Source organism: Lytechinus variegatus, chromosome 7, assembly GCF_018143015.1.
Source record: "Lytechinus variegatus isolate NC3 chromosome 7, Lvar_3.0, whole genome shotgun sequence".
NCBI lineage: Eukaryota > Metazoa > Echinodermata > Echinoidea > Temnopleuroida > Toxopneustidae > Lytechinus > Lytechinus variegatus.
In genome coordinates this window covers 11584299-11603926 of record NC_054746.1, presented here as the reverse complement: position 1 = coordinate 11603926, position 19628 = coordinate 11584299, and the positions used below count along the sequence as shown (strand labels likewise).

The 19628-nt window shown below is 36.8% G+C and overlaps 2 protein-coding genes across 2 annotated transcripts in view; one reads left to right on the top strand and one right to left on the bottom strand.

Annotated features, from left to right (window-relative positions):
- LOC121418449 (WD repeat-containing and planar cell polarity effector protein fritz homolog) overlaps positions 1–1855 on the bottom strand; it is an 82786-nt gene extending 80931 nt beyond the window's left edge. The window contains exon 1 of the mRNA XM_041612333.1: positions 1778–1855. The gene's annotated coding sequence lies outside the window, so the exon portion shown is untranslated. The remainder of the gene's footprint in view (positions 1–1777) is intronic.
- A 1827-nt stretch (positions 1856–3682) lies between these two features.
- LOC121418447 (G protein-coupled receptor 137Ba-like) lies at positions 3683–19298 on the top strand. The gene is made up of 7 exons (XM_041612332.1): positions 3683–3735; positions 5198–5668; positions 10176–10457; positions 13543–13683; positions 15470–15595; positions 16536–16660; positions 18301–19298. The coding sequence occupies exons 2-7, from the start codon at positions 5306–5308 to the stop codon at positions 18488–18490; spliced, it is 1227 nt and encodes a 408-aa protein (XP_041468266.1). The 5' UTR covers positions 3683–3735; positions 5198–5305; the 3' UTR covers positions 18491–19298.
- Positions 19299–19628: the final 330 nt, after the last annotated feature.

Genomic DNA, 19628 nt, shown 5'->3' with positions numbered 1-19628 from the left:
TCTACCATTGAACTTGTGGTCTATAGTGTATGACCAATGGTGTTATTTGAATGGTTGACTAATAGTATAGTGTGTATGACAGTGTTGTATGGTAAATGGTAGGTCAATGGTGTACGGTGTATGGTAAGCCAATGGTGTATGGTAAGCCTATGGTGTACGGTGAATAGTAGTTCAATGATGTATGGTAGGCCAATGGTGTACTGTAAATGGTAGGTCAATGGTATACGGTGTATGGTAGAATGGTGTAAAGTGAATGGTCAATCAATGGTGAATGGTGTGTGGTGTACGACGAATGGTAGTTGAATGGTCAATGGTGAGCGGTGAATGGTACATGAATGGTACACGAATGGTGTACTTTGAATGGTACGTGAATGGTGTAAGACGAATGGTAGTTGAATGGTGTATGGTGAGCAGTGAATGGTACACGAATGGTGTACGGCGAATGGTACGCGAATGGTGTACAGTGAATGGTGTACGATGAATGGTACGCGGATGGTGAATTGTACACGAATGGTGAATGGTACACGAATGGTGTATGTTGAATGGTAGGCGAATGGTGTATGGTGAATGGTGTAAGGTAATTGGTAGGCCAATGGTGTCCAGTGAATGGTGGCTGAATGGTAAATGGTAGGCCAGTGAATGGTGGCTGAATGGTGAATGGTGGTCAATGGTAAACCTGTCTATAGTGGCCATATGGTAGATCAATGGTGAATGGTGTTTGATCAATGGTATATGAATGGTAAATGGTGCTCATGAATATGGTAATAGTAATGTCCGAATTATTTAAATTAGTTTGAATGGTATACCATTGAGGCTTGAATGGTATACCATTGGTGTATGGTGGGTGCTGTGCGAATGGTATTCCAATGGTATATCAATGGTGTATGATAAATGGTAGTCAATGGTATACCATTCAATTTTTTTTATAAGGGGAGGCCGATTGCACGAAAGGGTCTTCGCAAGAAACGTCTTTCGTGTCGCCCATTTATTATGATGCGCCATGTAAAACGCATTTTAAATAAATTACTTGCAAATATATTTTATTCATCCATTAAATTTCAAATTAAAACAAAAATCTTTGTTTATAATCATGAAATCTTATACAAATTGATTTAAATGCTATCAAACGAGTTTTAATTTATTTGTTTATCACACATTTCTGAAATATCCCAGCAAGACTTTCATATGTCCCCTCTAGGCCTACTAAAATTGAAAAAAAAATATGGAGGTTTATCAAGAATTATCTAACATTCCAAGTTCCCACCGGAAAGAAGAACAAAAAAAAGAAGAAAAAAGAGAAAGACAGAAGGGGGTTTTGGAGAAGTATTTTTTTAAATTAGTGGAGGGGACATACCTACCTATGGATACCTATGGATGCTTCTGAACGCAGTCTAGACTAAGACTCTATATTCATATGGAAGTCTTTCCAATATCCCGCATACAGCTTTTAGATGGGCGACACAAAAGATGGTCCTTGGACATGGAAAGACCCTTTCGTGCAATCGACCCCTGGCCCTGACTGAGTGAGGCGCACCTTTAGGCTTTACTGCGGCAGCCCGTCCAGCAGGCAGCAGTGGGCCAGGCATGCAGGCCCAGGGGCAGGGCTCACGTTTGTCGTTAGCCGTCCCCGGTGCCTTTTTGCCTTTTTTGGCTTTTGAGATGCCGATGCATGGACACGGATTTTGAAAATATTTGACATGGATGACACTTGACAGACATAACTGGGATTCATCACAGTAATCTGATCAGATCTTGTCTAGCTCTAAGAGAAACTTACTATGAAAATGATCAAAGTTTCGAAGTCTGAAATTCCTCGCTCTCCGTTGTTCATAAACAAAAATATGAAGATAAAATTAGAGAACAAAACTTGTACAATTGTATTGTATGGTGGCCGAAAGAGCATTGAAAAAAAAAAGATCCGAGGATAATTTTTTTATGTCGTCCTCGAGTCATGAGTCAGACTCTCTCCCCCAAAGTTTTTTTCTCGGATATTTTTTTCGTTTTTTTCTTCATTCCATCTTACTTTTCTCCCCCTATTTGTCCCATTCACGGGCCCTCTCTCCCCCCCCCCCTCGATGCTCTCTCCCCTCTTTCTCTCCCTCTTTCCCCTATACCCGGGCCCTATACCCACCCCCTCTCTCCCCCTCTCTCTCTTGCTCTTTCCACTTCTTAACCACTTATCATTTATTGCAATGGCGTGCTTGTGTTTGTAGGCCGGTGCATGATTTGCCTTTTTGTAGGCCTATGTGTAGCTAGATCTAGGCCTTTAGCTGATGCTGATGCTTTTATCATCTTTTTCATTTTCAGTTTGTATTTTGTACACTAGGGCCGCAAAGTAAAACGTAATGAGTAGGCCCTCTAGGTACAGGCCGAGGTCCTGATTCTCCCGCTGGTTCTTTTACAGGGGCCGCGGAACCGGGGGGGCTGGGGGGGGCTTCAGCCCCCCCACTTTTTTCCAAAACCGTGTACAAAAACGCAAAAATTACCATACGATTGTGATTTTTAGCATGGTCAGCCCCCCACTTTTGGCTCAGCCCCCCCACTTTGAAAACCGTTCCGCGGCCCCTGTTTTATATCTGTACTCTTATTTGCCGAATGGATTGAATTGAATACAGCGCAAAGAATAATATTCATATACATAAAATTTGTAAAATAATAATAACAATGAATTGGAATAAGTTTAGGGATCTATCGGCCTAAATCGTGAGAAAGACTTTTAGTAGGGATATGGATATAATTAAAAATTATTAGATCCGGGGCGGGGAGGCCTCTTTGAATCATTTTGAAATGAACAACAATTTGCATAAATGCTGTCACTATCATAATTATTCAAGCCAAAGTGCTAACTCTTTAAAATTTACAAAATTCGGTGTCTTGTCCGCCCCCAGTTGGCTTTCAGTTTTTGTTTGCATAAACAGCAGAGGGGGCGGAACATCAGGCTTGGACAATGAAAGTGGAGGGGCCCGTCTGCCACCGTACCCCTCCACTTAATTTCTGCCATTCCTCCGCCGGCCTCTGAAGTACAGGCACAACGATCAAAACACCTTTTGGAGCTGTCGGAATATTAATCAGAATTCTTTTACTAAACGGCTATACACTGCAATTTTATAGTTGTAGGCCTTTTCTGGGAGAATGAAGAGAAAGATATTGACAGCTTTACGGTGTGAAAAGATTGATTGATTGTTATCATGAACTTTATCATGTGTTTAGTGGTAGCCTTGCTTTGGCTTGGTGTAAATGAGTTTAAGCAAATTCACAATGTTGTGAGGTTTTGAATTAATTAAAGCACTCCGATCAGCCCCGGTCCGGCGGCCCCCATGTGTTGCTGCATGTGAACTCGTTCTTGCATGATTGTGGGCTGAATGATGGTCACGAGCTCAGCAATGATTTTCATGAATTGTGAGCAGGGGCAGATCCAGGATTTTCTAAAAGGGGGGCAAATTTTTCGGAGGGAAATTTTGACAACCCCCTCCCAGCCCCCCCCCAAAAAAAAATAAAATATGACAAGCAGAAAAAGGGGTTACATATCCCCTGTGCCCCCTGAATCCGCGCCTGATTGTGAGGATGTCCCCAGGAGATGGCCCTGATTCCATTTTTATTCATAATTATTTCATTTTATATATTCATTTTATGCGCTACTTTTGATCGCTTGCTTCAGTTTTACGTCATTGCAGCTGCTACCCTACGGTGATCTTATACTGTTGCAAGTCGCCAAGCTAAGTGGGCGTTTCACTGGTGAGAAAACCTTTATTATTTAACGATTTAGGTATTTACTCAGGTCGTTTAGACCCCTCAGTGTAGTTATTAATTATTTATTGTGTTTCAAATCTTCCGAAAACTGCCCGACGAAATGAAATAGTGGTGTTTCTCGCACAAGCCTTTCTTTCGCGGGTTTGTTTGGGGTCGCCTGTCTGTCAGGGGCTGTGGCTATGCGCGATGCGGCTGGTGGTGGCAGTTACTACTGGGACGAATGTGTGGATCGATTTCGTTGGGCGCTACGCGAAGCCTGGACCTGATGCGAAAGTGCATTTGTGCCTAGTTGATGTCCATCAATATTACCTGCCAATAAACTATTTTGTTTTTTTTTTATGCGAAAGTGCATTTGTGCCTAGTTCATGTCCATCAATATTACCTGCCAATAAACTATTTTGTTTTTTACTGCAACTATTTTAGTTCAGTTTTCTTTCATGTCTTTAGACCCTTGCCAAGTTGCCAAAGCCCTTTTTTTGCACAAATTTCTTTTTTAATTTTTGCAAAATGAAAAAAAAAAAAATGAAAGAAGCACGATATAATTTGATGAATGATGGAAGAAATTATTGATTAAAGAAGGGAAAGCTTATTCAAGAGTAGACAGCTGGCAGCCGTCTGTTTCGAGGAGTTTTTTAACATTTTTTTTAAACTTTCTCCTCGTACACAGACGGCTCGCTATCGTGCAGCCACCATTAGGGGACTTGCAATGCAAAATCCCCCCGTCGGGGCTTTTCAATTTTTGTCTTTAAGTTTAATGAATAAAAATTTCGAAAATTATAGTGACCAGAGTGCAAATTTATATTCCCTCTTGGCATCAATTGCCAAAAAACAGAGAAAAATGAAGTTAAAAGGAACAAAAACAGTGACTTACCTCGGCTGTCGCGCAAATTCACTTCCCCGTTTTATCCGATCTTAAGTACATAAACATATGGCCATTGAGTCCCCTGTACAGATCGCGCTAGAACTTCGGTCTCTGTATTTGGTGAGTGAAGCCAACGAAGTTCAGCTGAACAACCAACAAAACAGAGACCGAAGCTTTTGGTCTAATTCAAGAGAGAATCTTATGAGAGCAGACAGGGGCCAGACCTTAAGGGAGAAGATAATGAAAAATGAAAGAAAAAGAATCAACAAAATGTAGAAGTTGAAAATTTGTACCAGAATGAATTACAAGTTTTGTTAATGTTTATTGTTGTGAAAATGAATAAGGGTGAGTGATTTGAGGCTTGAAAATAACTTGGGCTTTAAGTGTAATTGGCTTTGTAGAATGTGGTCTAATTGAAACTTTCCTCTGTTCCAGTTATTATATTTCTTTTAAATTGTTTTGCATGTTAAATGGCATGTAAAAATAAATGAGTAAAATTAGCTGTGATATTACAGTACTACTAGTACTAGTAGAAATACATGTAATTCTCTTAACTCTCTTTTCTTTTTTTATTCTTGATATCAGGGCAAGGTGTGATGCCACAACTTCCCTTGGTGCTGAGATGCTGAATCTGGGACTTTGACTCAAAGTATATAGTACCCTCTGAGTCTGAAGAGGACGCAACAAGCCAAAATGTCTCTCCCAAGCACTCTGGCCCCGCTCCCAACAATGCCTCCCATGCAGCCCATCGTGTCGCCGCACGTGGAACGCGCCCTCGCCGTCACCTTCATCGTTCTTTACGGGCTTCTCTTTCTCTTCATCTACATCCAGCTGTTCTTGATCCTATACTACGGGCACAAGCGCTTCAGTTATCAGACCGTGTTTCTCTTTCTGTGCCTGTTCTGGTCGGCACTAAGGACTACCCTCTTTTCCTTTTACATCATCAATGCATCTGAGGTGAATATGCTTGCATTCATCGTCTACTGGCTTCTGCTTGGGTTTCCTGTGTGTCTCCAGTTCACTAGTCTCTGCTTGCTTATCTTATATTTTGCCCAGGTAAGTCCAGACGAAGCTCCTGAATATCACAATTACACCGGCGAACCGACTCCAGATTGATGAAATCTATAATGATATTTCCGGTAACATAGAATTAGTCAGTTTGGAAAGTTTAGGGTCATTGGAATGACTGTCCCATAAATATTGTATACATGAAATTTAGATTTAACACCTTGGACTGTGGGGGCCACTTTTATTGACGAGTGGATACCAGGCGTGACCACAGGGTTTTAAAAAGCACCTTAAACAAGTATTTTCCATATGAAAATACACTCCTTAACAAGTATTGGCATGTGAAACCCAACCCTTTAATTCTAAACAAAACAGTACCCTTGACAAGTATTCCCTGAATTGACCCCCTAAACAAGATTAGTAAAGCAATATTCTAATTGTTGTGTCACAGACATCGGCTTTACCTTTAGTTACATTGGGTGTAGTACCCCCACCTCCCACACCTCGCTCAGATCGGACTCTAAACACATAGTGTTGGGGCAAAAAGTACATCCTTTATAAAGCATTTGTCTTTTTTTTATACCCTCTCAAATTTGACCGTAAACACAGAGCTCTCCAAGCGAAATATATATACCTTTTTCAGTATTTTGACACCCTTATTACATGTTATGTACATAATGTACCCAATCTTGAAAAAGAGATCCTTTTTACACATGTACATGTTTCTTTGGTTGCACCTGGTATCTAATCATTAATGGAAGTGCCCCTCCCCATTGGCAGCAGAAGCCAAAAAATTTAGGGGGGTCCACCTGAAATTTTGGGATGGACACAGGTAAAACAGGTAAAAAAAAAAGGTTATATCAACCAAAATTTTAGGGGAGGATGACGCAGGAAACAAAGTTGACAAGCCCAAAATAAAGGTTAACCAAAATTTTTTGACAAGCAAAAAACAAGATATCAACAAAAAAAATTAAAAAATTAGGGGAGACTGTCCCCCCCACCTCAAATTTAGGGGGGCAGGACCCCCCCTGCTTCCGCTGCCTATGCCCCCCCCCCCCCTGGGCCTTGGACTTATTTATTGAACAGAGCACAAGCACTTTAATGAGATAAAGGAAAATTTCCATTAGTTTTTGATTGATAAATTATAGTATTCATGACATTCATATTACTTGTGATACATGTATCTTAAAGAAATTGCTCTCATAAATAAGTGTTATCACTTAGCCTGAAATCTGCAGTAGGTCAACACACTTGCATACCATATTTTGTCATGCTCCTTCAAGATTTGTGCCAAATGAAAGAGTTAATGAAATGAGATGGTATTGCTCATAGAGCTTCTTTGCTGTAGAACTACATATAACTTCTATAGTTTGATTGATCTTTCTATTGGCTTTTATTATCGTTTTATTTTTGTAGTAGACAAATTTTTTAAAGAAGAAAACATCTGTGTTAATCAAAGCCAGAGAATTACTTTAATTTTTAATTTGCATTTTTGTCATATTGAGAAAGATTCTCAAAAACATGTAAGTTCTGTACACTCTTATAAATCTGCTATACAAGAGAATTTTTTTGTAGCAGTCTTTATATAGAGTTAATTGCTATGTGATACCAGGACAATTATTTTCTGATAGCCTATATTTAGTTGTTGATTACCTCAAAGGTGAATGTTGTTATTAAAATTCTTTGAATATGTATGCCCTAAAATAGTTATAATGTGGAGATTAATGTCATTTTGCTTTGAAATTTATTTTGAGTGGCTGGCTGCACAATCAAAATAAAATGCCTTGGTAATATTTTTTTATATTAAACCACTAAAACTCAAGCATGAATTGGCTGAAAATGTCAGGATATGATCTTTGTCTCTAGCCTTAAAAAAATATCCAAACACTTAATTTGTAAAAAAAAAAGGTGCTCAGAAGGTCATTTTCAAAGAAAAATAAAAGTATTGAAGAGAGAGGGCACAAGACACATAAAATATAGATTTAATACAAAGAACCATTTGTTGAAAGAAAGATTCAGACGCACTACACTATTACGCCAGTAAGCTTTATTTCTTGATTCACTTATTTAATCAACTTTCATACCACATGACATTCAAAGCTCTGTAAATTACTAATTTTTCAAAACTACTTTACATTTTTTTTTTGTTACCCTTTCATTTTAGCCTTTATAAATAGTGTCTGCCTTTATTATATTCCGTCCAGTAGGTGCTTGCTGTAGCTGTACATTTAAGGCGTTATGTTTTTTTAATATTCTTTAAAAATAAAATATTGATTTCAAACTTGATGTCCTCAATTGGGGGACATTGATAAATATTGGTGGTATCAAGCTGAAGGTCAAACATCACAAAAGTCAGTAGAATTTTAGATAACGTACCTGAAAATAACTCACTCATAATAACTGTTTGATATCAAATTCTAACTACATGTAGGCTCATATTAACAATGGTGACTTTTGGGGCTTCAATACCTCTTTATAGACTGGGATATTTGAAATTGCATGGGGCAAATCTTGGCTCTTGCAAGAAGAATTGGCACATATGTCATCAATGATATAATTGGCAAAATTGTGTTGTTAATTGTACCAAAATTTTAGTGTCACAGATGAAATGTGGACACTTTGTGGAGGGTGGCTATATACCCCCCCCCCTTGGGTAAGACAGGGTTAAGATGTCTTACATTACAGGTTACATTTACATAATACACAGGGGTTGTTAGCTGAAAACAGCTTATTCTTGTGAAATAAAGAACTCAATTCTTGAAAATAATTGTTTCATGTACTACCACTATGCAAAATGCATGCCCGGGGGGGGGGGGGGGGGGGGGAGCACTTCCATTCACGAGTATATACATGTATCCACGTCCCCTTTTCTAATTTCTGAAATGGTTGGGGCTATGCCAAGTTTTATATTTCTAGCTGTGGTTATTTATAGAGTGCTCACAGGAAAGGGACTGTCGGCTTCGTTAATGCTAAACAGGATTTCTGCAACATTTCCTTCTTGAGAACATGTTTTTAACTCAATATTGTGCATTTCATTGTAGCAAAGATAGAATTAAGTCGTCTGGTGCTAATTATGGGTAATGGGTAGAATTAAAGATGTGTCATTCTCCATGTCATTGGCCATTGTTTTCTGTTATCATGTAATATTTTAGAATTTAAGAGAAACATATCAAAGAGCACAAATTTTAGATTCTGTTGAAATGTACGGTATTGAAAATGGTTTCTTGTGTGCATTTGATCTGTTGGGAATAATTTTTTTCATTCCAATATTATCTGTAAGCTTTCTATTATGGTCAAATTATGCCATTTCACCGAAATGACATCACTTGCAGAAAGTCCATTTTATTGTAATTATTGTGATTTTCCATTTTTACAACGGGATGGTATTGATTTTCATGGCATGATTGCATTCCACTCTGTATTTCTCCCTACCCCACATATTTATAGACCTTAAGAGCTACCACACATGGACCACCCATGGGGTTAAAGGGAAATATATCTTGGTATAACATGGTTTGTGTGAAGAGAATTGAAGAAAAATGACAACGTGAATGTGAAAAAAAATCAGCAATGATTATTGAGACGTTTTGGTTGTACTTTGAACAATGATATCATTAGTGCATAACTATGTCAATTTCATATTGACATTGTGGCAGAAACAACTCGCTCATTTTATTTATGATCTTATAATTTGCTTCCATTTTTTTCCAGCACATGTAATATTTCTGTACATGTAGATTTACATAAAAGAATACATCATTGTGAATGTGAAGAAAATTTTTGATAAAAAAAGTTGTTTCATACTAAGAAGGAGAAACACATATTTTTACATTTTTGTTGGGTCCAAATTCCAAACTCTTCCAAATGAATTATTTCTAATTTCTCTCATTAGATTTTAGATTGCATCACACACAAAATTTAATACTCTCTTAAATTTTAATTGGCAGTTGATTAGAATTTTAGGAATGAATAGCAATAATTGTCAGATTTAATAAAACATGGTTAATAAGAGATGGATAAGCAGCTTGCATTCTTGTGCTAATTTATTAGGCCTACTTCTTAGTTTGAAGTTTTTAATTATTGCATTATTTTTGTTTCCCATATTTGTTGTTTTCATACTTTTCCTAATAATAGTTTGAATAAAGTGAATTTGAAATCACTTCCAGTTCCATCCTTGTTTGTGGTTTCACAGGTGATATTAAAAGTCCAAGTGCATTTTGATCCCGACCAGTACTAACGCTACCTTTGGCTTTTTTTGATCAGCCTGGTGTCTGGGATTATCCTGCTAATTATTAATCATCATTCACTTTTGATTTTAAAGTTTTATTATTTCAATTATTATTATTGACTTTTCCTAATAATTTGAATGAAATAAATTAGCAATCCATTGAGTACATTTGTTTTATATATAGCCTTTTTTTCTTCCGGTTACCAAGCACTTCACAATTTTCTATACTAGATAAACATTTTGACGACTCAACAGTGAAAATCACTTGAGCAATTAAAACATTTAATTTGAAATTCAATCATTATTGCATCCCCATTGTTCTCCCAGGTGATATTAAAAGTGCGAGTGCGGTTCGATCCCGACCAGTACCGGCGCTACAAGTGGCGCCTTCGACTGGCCATAATCATCCTGCCCCTGGTGTTTACTCTGATCAACCTGGTCTCCGGGATCCTGATCCGGGAGCTCGCAAGCCAGGAGGCCAAACACGACACCCTTACCACTAGGGTCATCCTCAACGAGGGACTCTTCCTCCTTGCTGCCGTCTGGCTGTCCGTCTGCATCTGGAAGATAACGCACATGACGTCAGCCAACGTGCTTCTCGAGGCAAGGGTAAGTGTAGTCTCAGTTTAGTCTGCAGGCACAGACCCTGATTGTAACTTTGATCAACAAGTGGGTCTCCACACAAAGACTAGCACCCTTAAAACTGAGAGGGCCTTCAGTACACAAGGCATTATAGACTGCTCATTCAGACCTTTAACTTGAGTGGGGGGGGGGGGGGTGCGCAGCAGGCTAGTCTAGGTTACTGAGGAGTTTCTGTCTCTGGGGTTAAGAGGCAAACAAATATTTTTCATTTTCGGGGACTGCTTTTCACAATCTATATCTGTATTATCATTTTTTTATTTGAACTTACACCTTTTCAATGGTGGCACTCACACACAGAGTATGTGGTGCGATTGTAGTGATAAAAACAATACAACATACAATAAAAACAACATAAAAATGCATTATAGATAAAACTTTATATATCTTTAAGTAAACATTCATAGGATATGCAATACAATGAGACACATGTCCCAAGTACACATCACATTTCAAGCATCCCAAACAAACCCGGACCGACCGCAAATAGCGACCAGCCAAATGTCGTATTCATTTTCAAAACCTTAGCAATTTTTAGATCCCAAAGGTCTATTCCAGATCCGTGAAACCTTGGATAAGCTTTATAAAGCAATGCAGAGAATGGGATTTTCAAGTGTGCTTTTTTTTATATATCAGGGCTCTTTTTAGTGTTCCAAAGGTGAAATCCTTCGAGCCCCCTTTCTTTAATGTTGTCCTTGCATGTTGTTTGTGAATTTCTTTATAAAGTTTGCCTAAGCATGGCATGGCAAAAGTCTTTCAACAAACTTTTAAAAAAAATTAAAGGTTAAAAAAAATCCTGGCTTGGAAAGCACCTTTTCACCAAATGTTCCATAATTATTAGTGACATTTTTGATAACTGACTAAAACTTAGAGTAGTTGTTACCATTCAATTCCGAGACATTTTGCAGACATAGATTACAGAAATCTATTTTTTTTTTAAATCTTAGTAGCAACAAATTTCCTCTTTTGTCATAATTTCTCATTAAAATTCAATATTTGATATAAAATGGCTTACCTACATGTAGTGAAGCTTTATCCAGCTTAACATATTAATGCTATATTATGCTGTACAGACGGAAACATAAATCTCTTTTGAAAACTTTTATCAGAAGCCATGGGGATGTAAAATATCTTCACTGTGATCTTGCTAATATCTTGTCTGCAATCAGGGGGGGGGGGGGTTCATGAAGTATCTTGTTGGTGATTTTGATTGACTTTAGCCAATCAGATGCAAGGATTTCAGTAGCTTACAACAAAAGTCAGTTGAAAAAAAATGATTGACCATTTGTTGAAATGCTCTCAGGGTATGAGGCTAATATTGACCCTTACAAGAGACAATCATTTGAAGTTATGAACAACATGGATGACAATGTTAGATGAAATAAGAAGAAGCTTAATTATATGATGCAATCTTTCATGCTCTAGAAATATCAATATTTCAAAAAATATTGTTCCAAGTCCATATACATGTATGGATGCATTGCTGCTTAGATTACAAATGTCCGAATTTTAAAAGTTCCATTGTTTCTGCGTGAGCATCTAGTACCCCTTTCATAGTGAGAGCCGAAGTGGAGTTAGTCCGGAGTCCAGGAGGAGTTACTCCACTTTGGAGGGCAATATGAAAATTCTGAGATTAGTTCGATCCGGATTCAAAGCGGAGTACTCAACCCACTTCGAGAAGAAGGTTACAAACGGAGTTACTCCGCACCGGAAATGCGGTATGCGCTTATCGCTGTGATCTCGCCACACGTATGGCACGAACTCGCTTGGAAACCATGGCAACGACTGCGGATACACCGCTGCGGTGCTTGCCCATATGAAAGGGGGTTTAAAGTCGGTCCGCAGTACAAGCGTATAAACTCAATTCGGAGTTATTCCGGAGTAACTCCACTTCGCCTTCAGTATGAAAACGGTATAGATGTCAAGGAGAAATTTTGACCAATATACAAATATAAAGGTAAATAATAAAAAAAAAGTCATCTACATGTACATGTATGTAATGGTAATTGACTTGATAATAATGATATTTGTAGGGTGCTGTATAAAGATAAAAGCATGCAGGTGAGCTGAACTATTAAATTGTATAACTTTGTAAACATATTTTATAAAGATTTTGAACAAATGGCAAAGGTACTGTATGAATGAAAAATGCTACACCAATTGCTATGCTATTAAAGGACAAGTCCACCCCAACAAAAAAATTGATTTGAATAAAAAGAGAAAAATCCAACAAACACAGCACTGAAAATTTCTTCAAATCGGATGTAAAATAAGAAAGTAATGACATTTTAAAGTTTTGCTTAATTTCACAAAACAGTTATATGCACATCCTGGTTGGTATGCAAATGAGGAGAGTGATGACATCATCCACTCACTATTTCTTTTGTATTTTATTATATGAAATATGAAATATTCTAATTATCTCCTCATTGTCAAGTGAAACAGTGATTTATTCCTCCTTGAACATGTGGAATTAGCATTGTGTAATATTATATGATCCAGTAAAGTCGGTCCCTAGATGGTCAAATCTGTAAAAAATGAAATATTGTATAATTCAAACAATAACAAACAAAAGAAATGGTGAGTGATGGACATCATCGACTGACTCATTTGCATGTCACTGAGTTGTGTATATCACTGTTTTGTGAAAAATAAGCAAAACTTTAAAATGCCAAAACTTTCTTATTTTACAGAGTCAAAAGGGGCCTAAGCTTTCGATCCTAGCAGAATCTTCGCCGGAATTGTTATTTTACATCAGATTTTGATGAAATTTTCGGTGTTACGCTAGTTTGATTTTTCTCTATTTATTCAAATCAACATTTTGCTGAAGTGGACTTGACCTTTAAATATGTGGGATATATTGTAAGAAAAATTTAGATGAAATTATTTTTGAATTTCCACTAAAAAACTTGGGGAAGTTACAATGTTAGGCTGATATACACGTAAATGTTGTTATATTTGATGGCTTTGTGAATACTTTTTTTTGTCAAAGTGCCCCCAAAATGATGTTAAACAAATCATTGCACATTTAATCTCATTTTCTACATTTGTACAGGGGACGACAGTTGGTCAAGCCTGTGTTGCGTGTGTAGTTATTATCCTGCTGTATGTCACCAGAACTGTGTACAATGTCATAGCCGTGTCTTGGGTCCAGTGCCCTTCTTTCGGATACGACTGGATCAACGTTTCCGATCAGGTACGGAGCCACTTAGGTCCTTTTTATTTTTCTTAATTTGAACTGGACTGGATTTGGAGAGAGTCCATTGGTACAGAACATGCTAAGCTTCAATTAACATAACCCATGGTTCTTATCACTCAAACGTCTCCGATCCAATTCAGGTTAGAATAAGAAAGTATTGTGAGTGACACAAATCAATTTTTGTTGTTTTCAAATTGAACATACTGTAAGACAGCATAACAGTAAATTCATTTGTACTTGCATAGAAAACGGGCTGCAATGGAATAAGCTAGTTACCATCTGCTGCAACTCCGGGGATATTTGATGCACCATGCCATACACCAGGGTACCGTAGTACCCGGGGTACGGCGTTGTGCAGCGCCATCTCGTGTTGTAATAGTGTACAGTTACATTGTTGTCATGGTGATCACGGTCGTACGATCGGTGCGACAATCATGACAATGAATGGGGACAATGATCACAACGCCTATTTCCTTTCTTTGATACAATCTAATGCCAATAATAGTAAATAAATTATGTTATACTTAAGTGAAGATTAGAACAGAACATGAAAATTAGAATAAACATATCATTTACATGCATTAATTGTTACATAAGATCACTAAAAAGAAAAAAAAATCTGTACAAAACATTAAAATATACTTGTACACATTTTTTGGTAACCCAGGGTACAGCGCAAAAAATAAAATAAATAATTCAACAAAATGGCGGATTATTATTTGGTACCCCAGGGTACCAAATACTGCATCATTTGGCAAAGATTAAGTGCCATTTAGTGTCCCACTTAAGTTTCAGTTGCATGCAGTATGTAATAATTCACTGCATTGGTCAGATCATGCAGACGTGATCCATCAATCAAACGTGTGCGTTGCAGTTTAAGCATGACTGCGGTAGTGAATCCCCCCCCCCCCAGCTTTTCAAAGTTCCTTGATAACGATGTATACATATATGCCGAATTCCTTTTAAATATCCACAGACATCTGTAAATCATGTTGAGTTCATGGTAAGGATAGTGTGAGCAGACAATATTATATTAAACTGGTGTTCAGACAAACTGCTTTAGAAGGATATAGTGACAAATATCTATTCCCCAAATGACCAGACTAGACTCGTGTATATTGGATTTTTTTTCAGCAAAAAGGCTGATAATAATTGTATGCATAAATTATCTCTATCAAAATAAATCCCTTTGAAGCTTGTAATTTTTCCCTGAAATCATCATTTTCAGTGAACTTCAAAGATTCAGGCCGTGACATCAGTAAGTCAGACTTTTGAATACCATTACAAATTATACCAGATAAACATTGTTTTTTTGCATGTCAGAAATTATAGCATTTCATCCATTTTTTATGAGAACAGTATTCCTTGATATAATAAGAACAATACTGAGCAAAATCTTGGAAACGGGTATAAGCATTGGATATCAATTTATGTATTACACAATGTCAACTGACTAGTCAAATTTAAGTTTATTCAAATTTTTTTCATGACATGAAATATCAAAGGAATATCCATATGTAACTCCTATGCAGTATGATGCATTTTTTTTTTCAAACTTAAGTTGATCGTTCATTTTATCCAATATAAGTGTTACCAGGGTGCCTCATTTTTGCGGTATGGCCTCTTCTAAAAGCATAAATTGCTTTTGTAGTGGCCCTGCTCATTGTTTTGTATATCTTTGTGAAATGTAAATGATTTTATTTTTATTTTCAATATTGCCAAATGAATTCCAATTCAAATCAATTTCATTATGACTTGATATGTGTTTTATTTTGCTGAACAGGCCGACCTAATTCAGCTAAAAGGAAACCACTTTCTTGCATTTGGCGTCGTCCTGTTTGTATGGGAGTTCCTACCTACTTTCATCCTCGTTGTTTTCTTTCGTGTCAAAAGATTTGCTTCAACCGTGGTAAGTTGACGCCCAATCTTCCATTTTAAAGTTTAGGGTGGATTTTCTAAATCCATTAGGTAATCCAATCCAAGCTCCTAAGACGATATTAGATAGAGTCATCTTAATGCATTAAAAATGATCCCAAAGCAATAGTGATTGAATAGCTTTGTAGCCACTTCATCTACTAGCAGATGGTTTGATTCTCGGATTGCCTAACACCAGCATGGCTTGATGCAAGTCCACTTGGTATGCTATCAATCTGGTCTCATTACTGTTTGGTCCAACTATCACTTGATCTAATGATCATTTGGTCTCACCGTCATTTAGTCTAATGTCCATATGGTCTAATTTTCTCTTAATCTGCTTATTATTTTTGCACTTTGTCATTTTGGTTAAAAACAGTTCATATAGCCATGTAGATTAAGTGTTGTTAGACCAATACATGTAGATGAAACGGGAGTAGCCTAATTGGAAATTAGACTAAGTGGCAAATGGGCCAAATGGCAATTAGACCAAATGGTTAGTAGATGAACTGATTGTGGACAAACTAGGAATAGATCATATGTGATGAAACTGAACAGAAGGAAGCCTAAAAGGGTGTAAAGTTTGTAGACCAAGTAGCAGTTTATTCCTTACACTTTTTTATACATGACTTGAAATGAAATTGAATTTACTGAACATTATTGATACCCAACATTCCCCAATTCAAATTTAGGGGGGACACGTCCCCCCTGCTTCTGCCGCCTATGATACCCGATCAATATTTTGTTTACATAACATAATCTAGGTACAATTACAAAAAAGAAAATATTTTATTTAAATACATGATTTTCAGTTAGATTTTTTTTTGTATTTCAAATGACTGTTCTCTAACTTTTACCAATGTTATCTTAACTTTTATTCATGACATCTTTGCTTTTACCAATGTTATATCTTTACTTTTATTCATCATATATAGCAAATCGTTCCAGAAGTGAAATCCGGAAGCAAGACGCCATCAAAAGCATATTTCTTTGACAATCCAAACCGTTACAATAGCGATGATGATCTGTCCAGAACCGTTAGTACTACAGACATGAGGCAGTAAGTGTTCATGCCCCAGTTACACAAAGCCTAGATATTGATCATTGGGCAGAGATTATGATTCATTTCATTCAGCATTATATGCAATCAATGATAGAGATCTACTTTATGATTAATTGCTAAGCTTTAGGTTACATGGGCCTGATGTGGCATATACTTGAATTTCATTTTGGATGGAGGTGCATCAATCACCATATGTCCCTATTTTCATTTCAAAAGGGAAATTGGGGAAGTATCTTACAAATTTAGTGATTGGATATATAGATATCAGAATACTATGTTATAACCCCAGATCTCTGGCTATGCCATGCTTGAGAAGTGTTTCAATATCAAAATCTCATAAATAGGAAGAAAAAAAAACCTGGGGCCCGTTTCATAAAGGACTTGCAACTGTTGTAATTTTGCTATCATGGCAACTACCATGGTAACAGGGCTCAGCAGCCAGTCATAATCAAGGTCCCATGGTAGTTGCCATTATGGTAAAGTTACAACAGTTGCAAGTCTTTCATGAAGCTGACCCCAGATGATTTATTTTGATCAGGCACTTGATCAAATCATTTTGCAAAATTTATCCTGTCATGTCCTCCACATCACAACTGTTTCAGGGAATACACATTCCTATAATCTAGTAATGTATTGGAATGGTGACTTGCCATTTTAGGGGATTTACCATGATCTTTGTAGGTTGTTGTTCTCTTCAATCATGACATTCCAGCCAAAGTTGGTGTCATTGATTCCACTTCCTTTAAAAACACTCATGTTTATTTTGTTTCAACTCTTTCCTGTTTTTGTGAATCATCAAAATAAATTGGAGAATATGGAGGTTTGTTGATGTAATCTTATACCATGAGTTATTTTTTTTCAAGTTGGTTGTTATGGACATACATGTACATGTACATATGAATATATATGAGCTTGCAAGTAAATTGTGGTTTGGCAAACAGTGGCATAGGTATTTGTTGTTTATTTGTATACCGGTAATGTTAAATTTGAATTGCTTCATATCTAGATGAATTGGAAATGAAAGAATTTTTCTAGTACTACATGGAGGATTAAACTTTGAAATTCTTATGTGCCTCCAGCCAGTGATAAAAGTTGCTCATTGAGTAAAACTGTACATGGCTGACAGCTATTTTCCTTCCCGTCCCACTATGAATCCTCCCAATTCCAATCATTTAAAGTTCACCTACAGGGGTTAGAGGTCAAATTGCATCAGATGTCACATTACATCAAATCTCACAAATTATCAACGAGAATAATTGCACATTATTGAATAGGGCAAGACCATTATTGTGTCTCTTACCTTGGTTTATTCCTTGTTTTCAAAGCATGAACTTTTCATAGTGATTTCATAGTCCAATGAAATTATACTTATTTTCACATACTTTGAAGCAAAATATTTACATGTTAATAAGACCTACTTGTCTAATATTCTATGATTTTAAGTTGCCTCCTTGGAAAAACTAGTTTTTAGAAGTACTATTTTTTTTTAAACAGTGACATTATACTCATTTCCACATATTTTGAATAAACCACTTATATAAAATCTTTGTCTGTTTACATTAAAATTTGTTATGATATTGTATAATTTGAGTTGAATTATTGGAAGTACTAGTATTTTTTGTTTGTTTTCATTACAGTAATTCACTGAATGACATCCCATCGTTGTTAAACACACCGCAGAGTATGCCCCAGGTTGGGTATGGCGCCCTCTTTAAAAGCAGCAGTTATTCAGGTCAACATCATCCGCTACCTGGCACCACACCTCCCCTCTTATTCTCTGGCAATGCATCGTTATCAGGTGGCCATAGCAGTCAGATCTATGACTGACACAGAAAGACACATGTGGGACTGAAGTGAAGGGTTTGCGGGACACCACAAAGGTATTTTGGACAATGTTTAGGAGATATGTATCTATGCTAATTTATCACATTTGAATATTTTTGATGATGTAATATGAAACTATTTATGAACAAAATATGACATATCAATGGCTCCACAGTACGACTGAAGTGTAAATTAAATGATGAATTGAATTGAATGTAAATTTAGAATTGGAATTTGAACACAAATGAAACATTGTCTGTAAGTTTGCCAAGATGATGTGTTCATTAGATGTTATGATAATTTTCCATCTGCCTTGTAGAAAGCCAATATTTATCCATTCCTAAGTTTATTTTCATGTTTTTTGTGTATCAATTGGTAATACTTGATTTGAGAAAGTTTTCAGCACTTAAATGTGAATGGAACATTGGAATCTGATAATCAGAATATTTGAACAACACCTGAAGGGGCTTTCACAATTGGTCATGGACCGTTGCGACAATCTGGTTAGAAATTTATCTTTTGTATATGATCGCAAGTCGCTAATAATCGCACAACCAATTGTGAAAGTCCCTTTCCCATTTGCACTGGCAAAATCACAATGATATTAAATAAGCCTAGCTTCTAGTTGGACACCAAAATACATTGTGCACTACCTTACTACGTTATTATATTGTTTTTCTCAATATCGTTGTTTAATTTTTGTGTTGATAATTCTGTTGCCAAAGAGTAAATTACTGTTTATTAATGTGTGTAATCAGACTTCAAAAGTCAATAAATTATATTCTAAATCTTTGAGATTGCTGCGTATAATTATAAGGAAAATAATGATTGTGCATTATCGCTGCTTGTTGATTGAATAGCGGCTGGGGATCCTGTTGCATTAAGCTTAGTGATCGATTGTAGTGCTGATTTTTGCAATTGATCATGCGCAATAACGAATGCAATCAATCATAGAAATCACCTCTGCCATCGATTGCCAATCTCTATGTTACAGGGCCCAAGTCATAAGGAAGTTTTCGCTCTGTGACATATGGAGTATTCAAGAACACAGTAAATGTATTGAAAATGCCCAGCAGCCCGTCAAATGACAAAGAACGGCTCAGAAGGTCTTTGTCAAAAAATTGGTGAAAAGGAAGAGCAC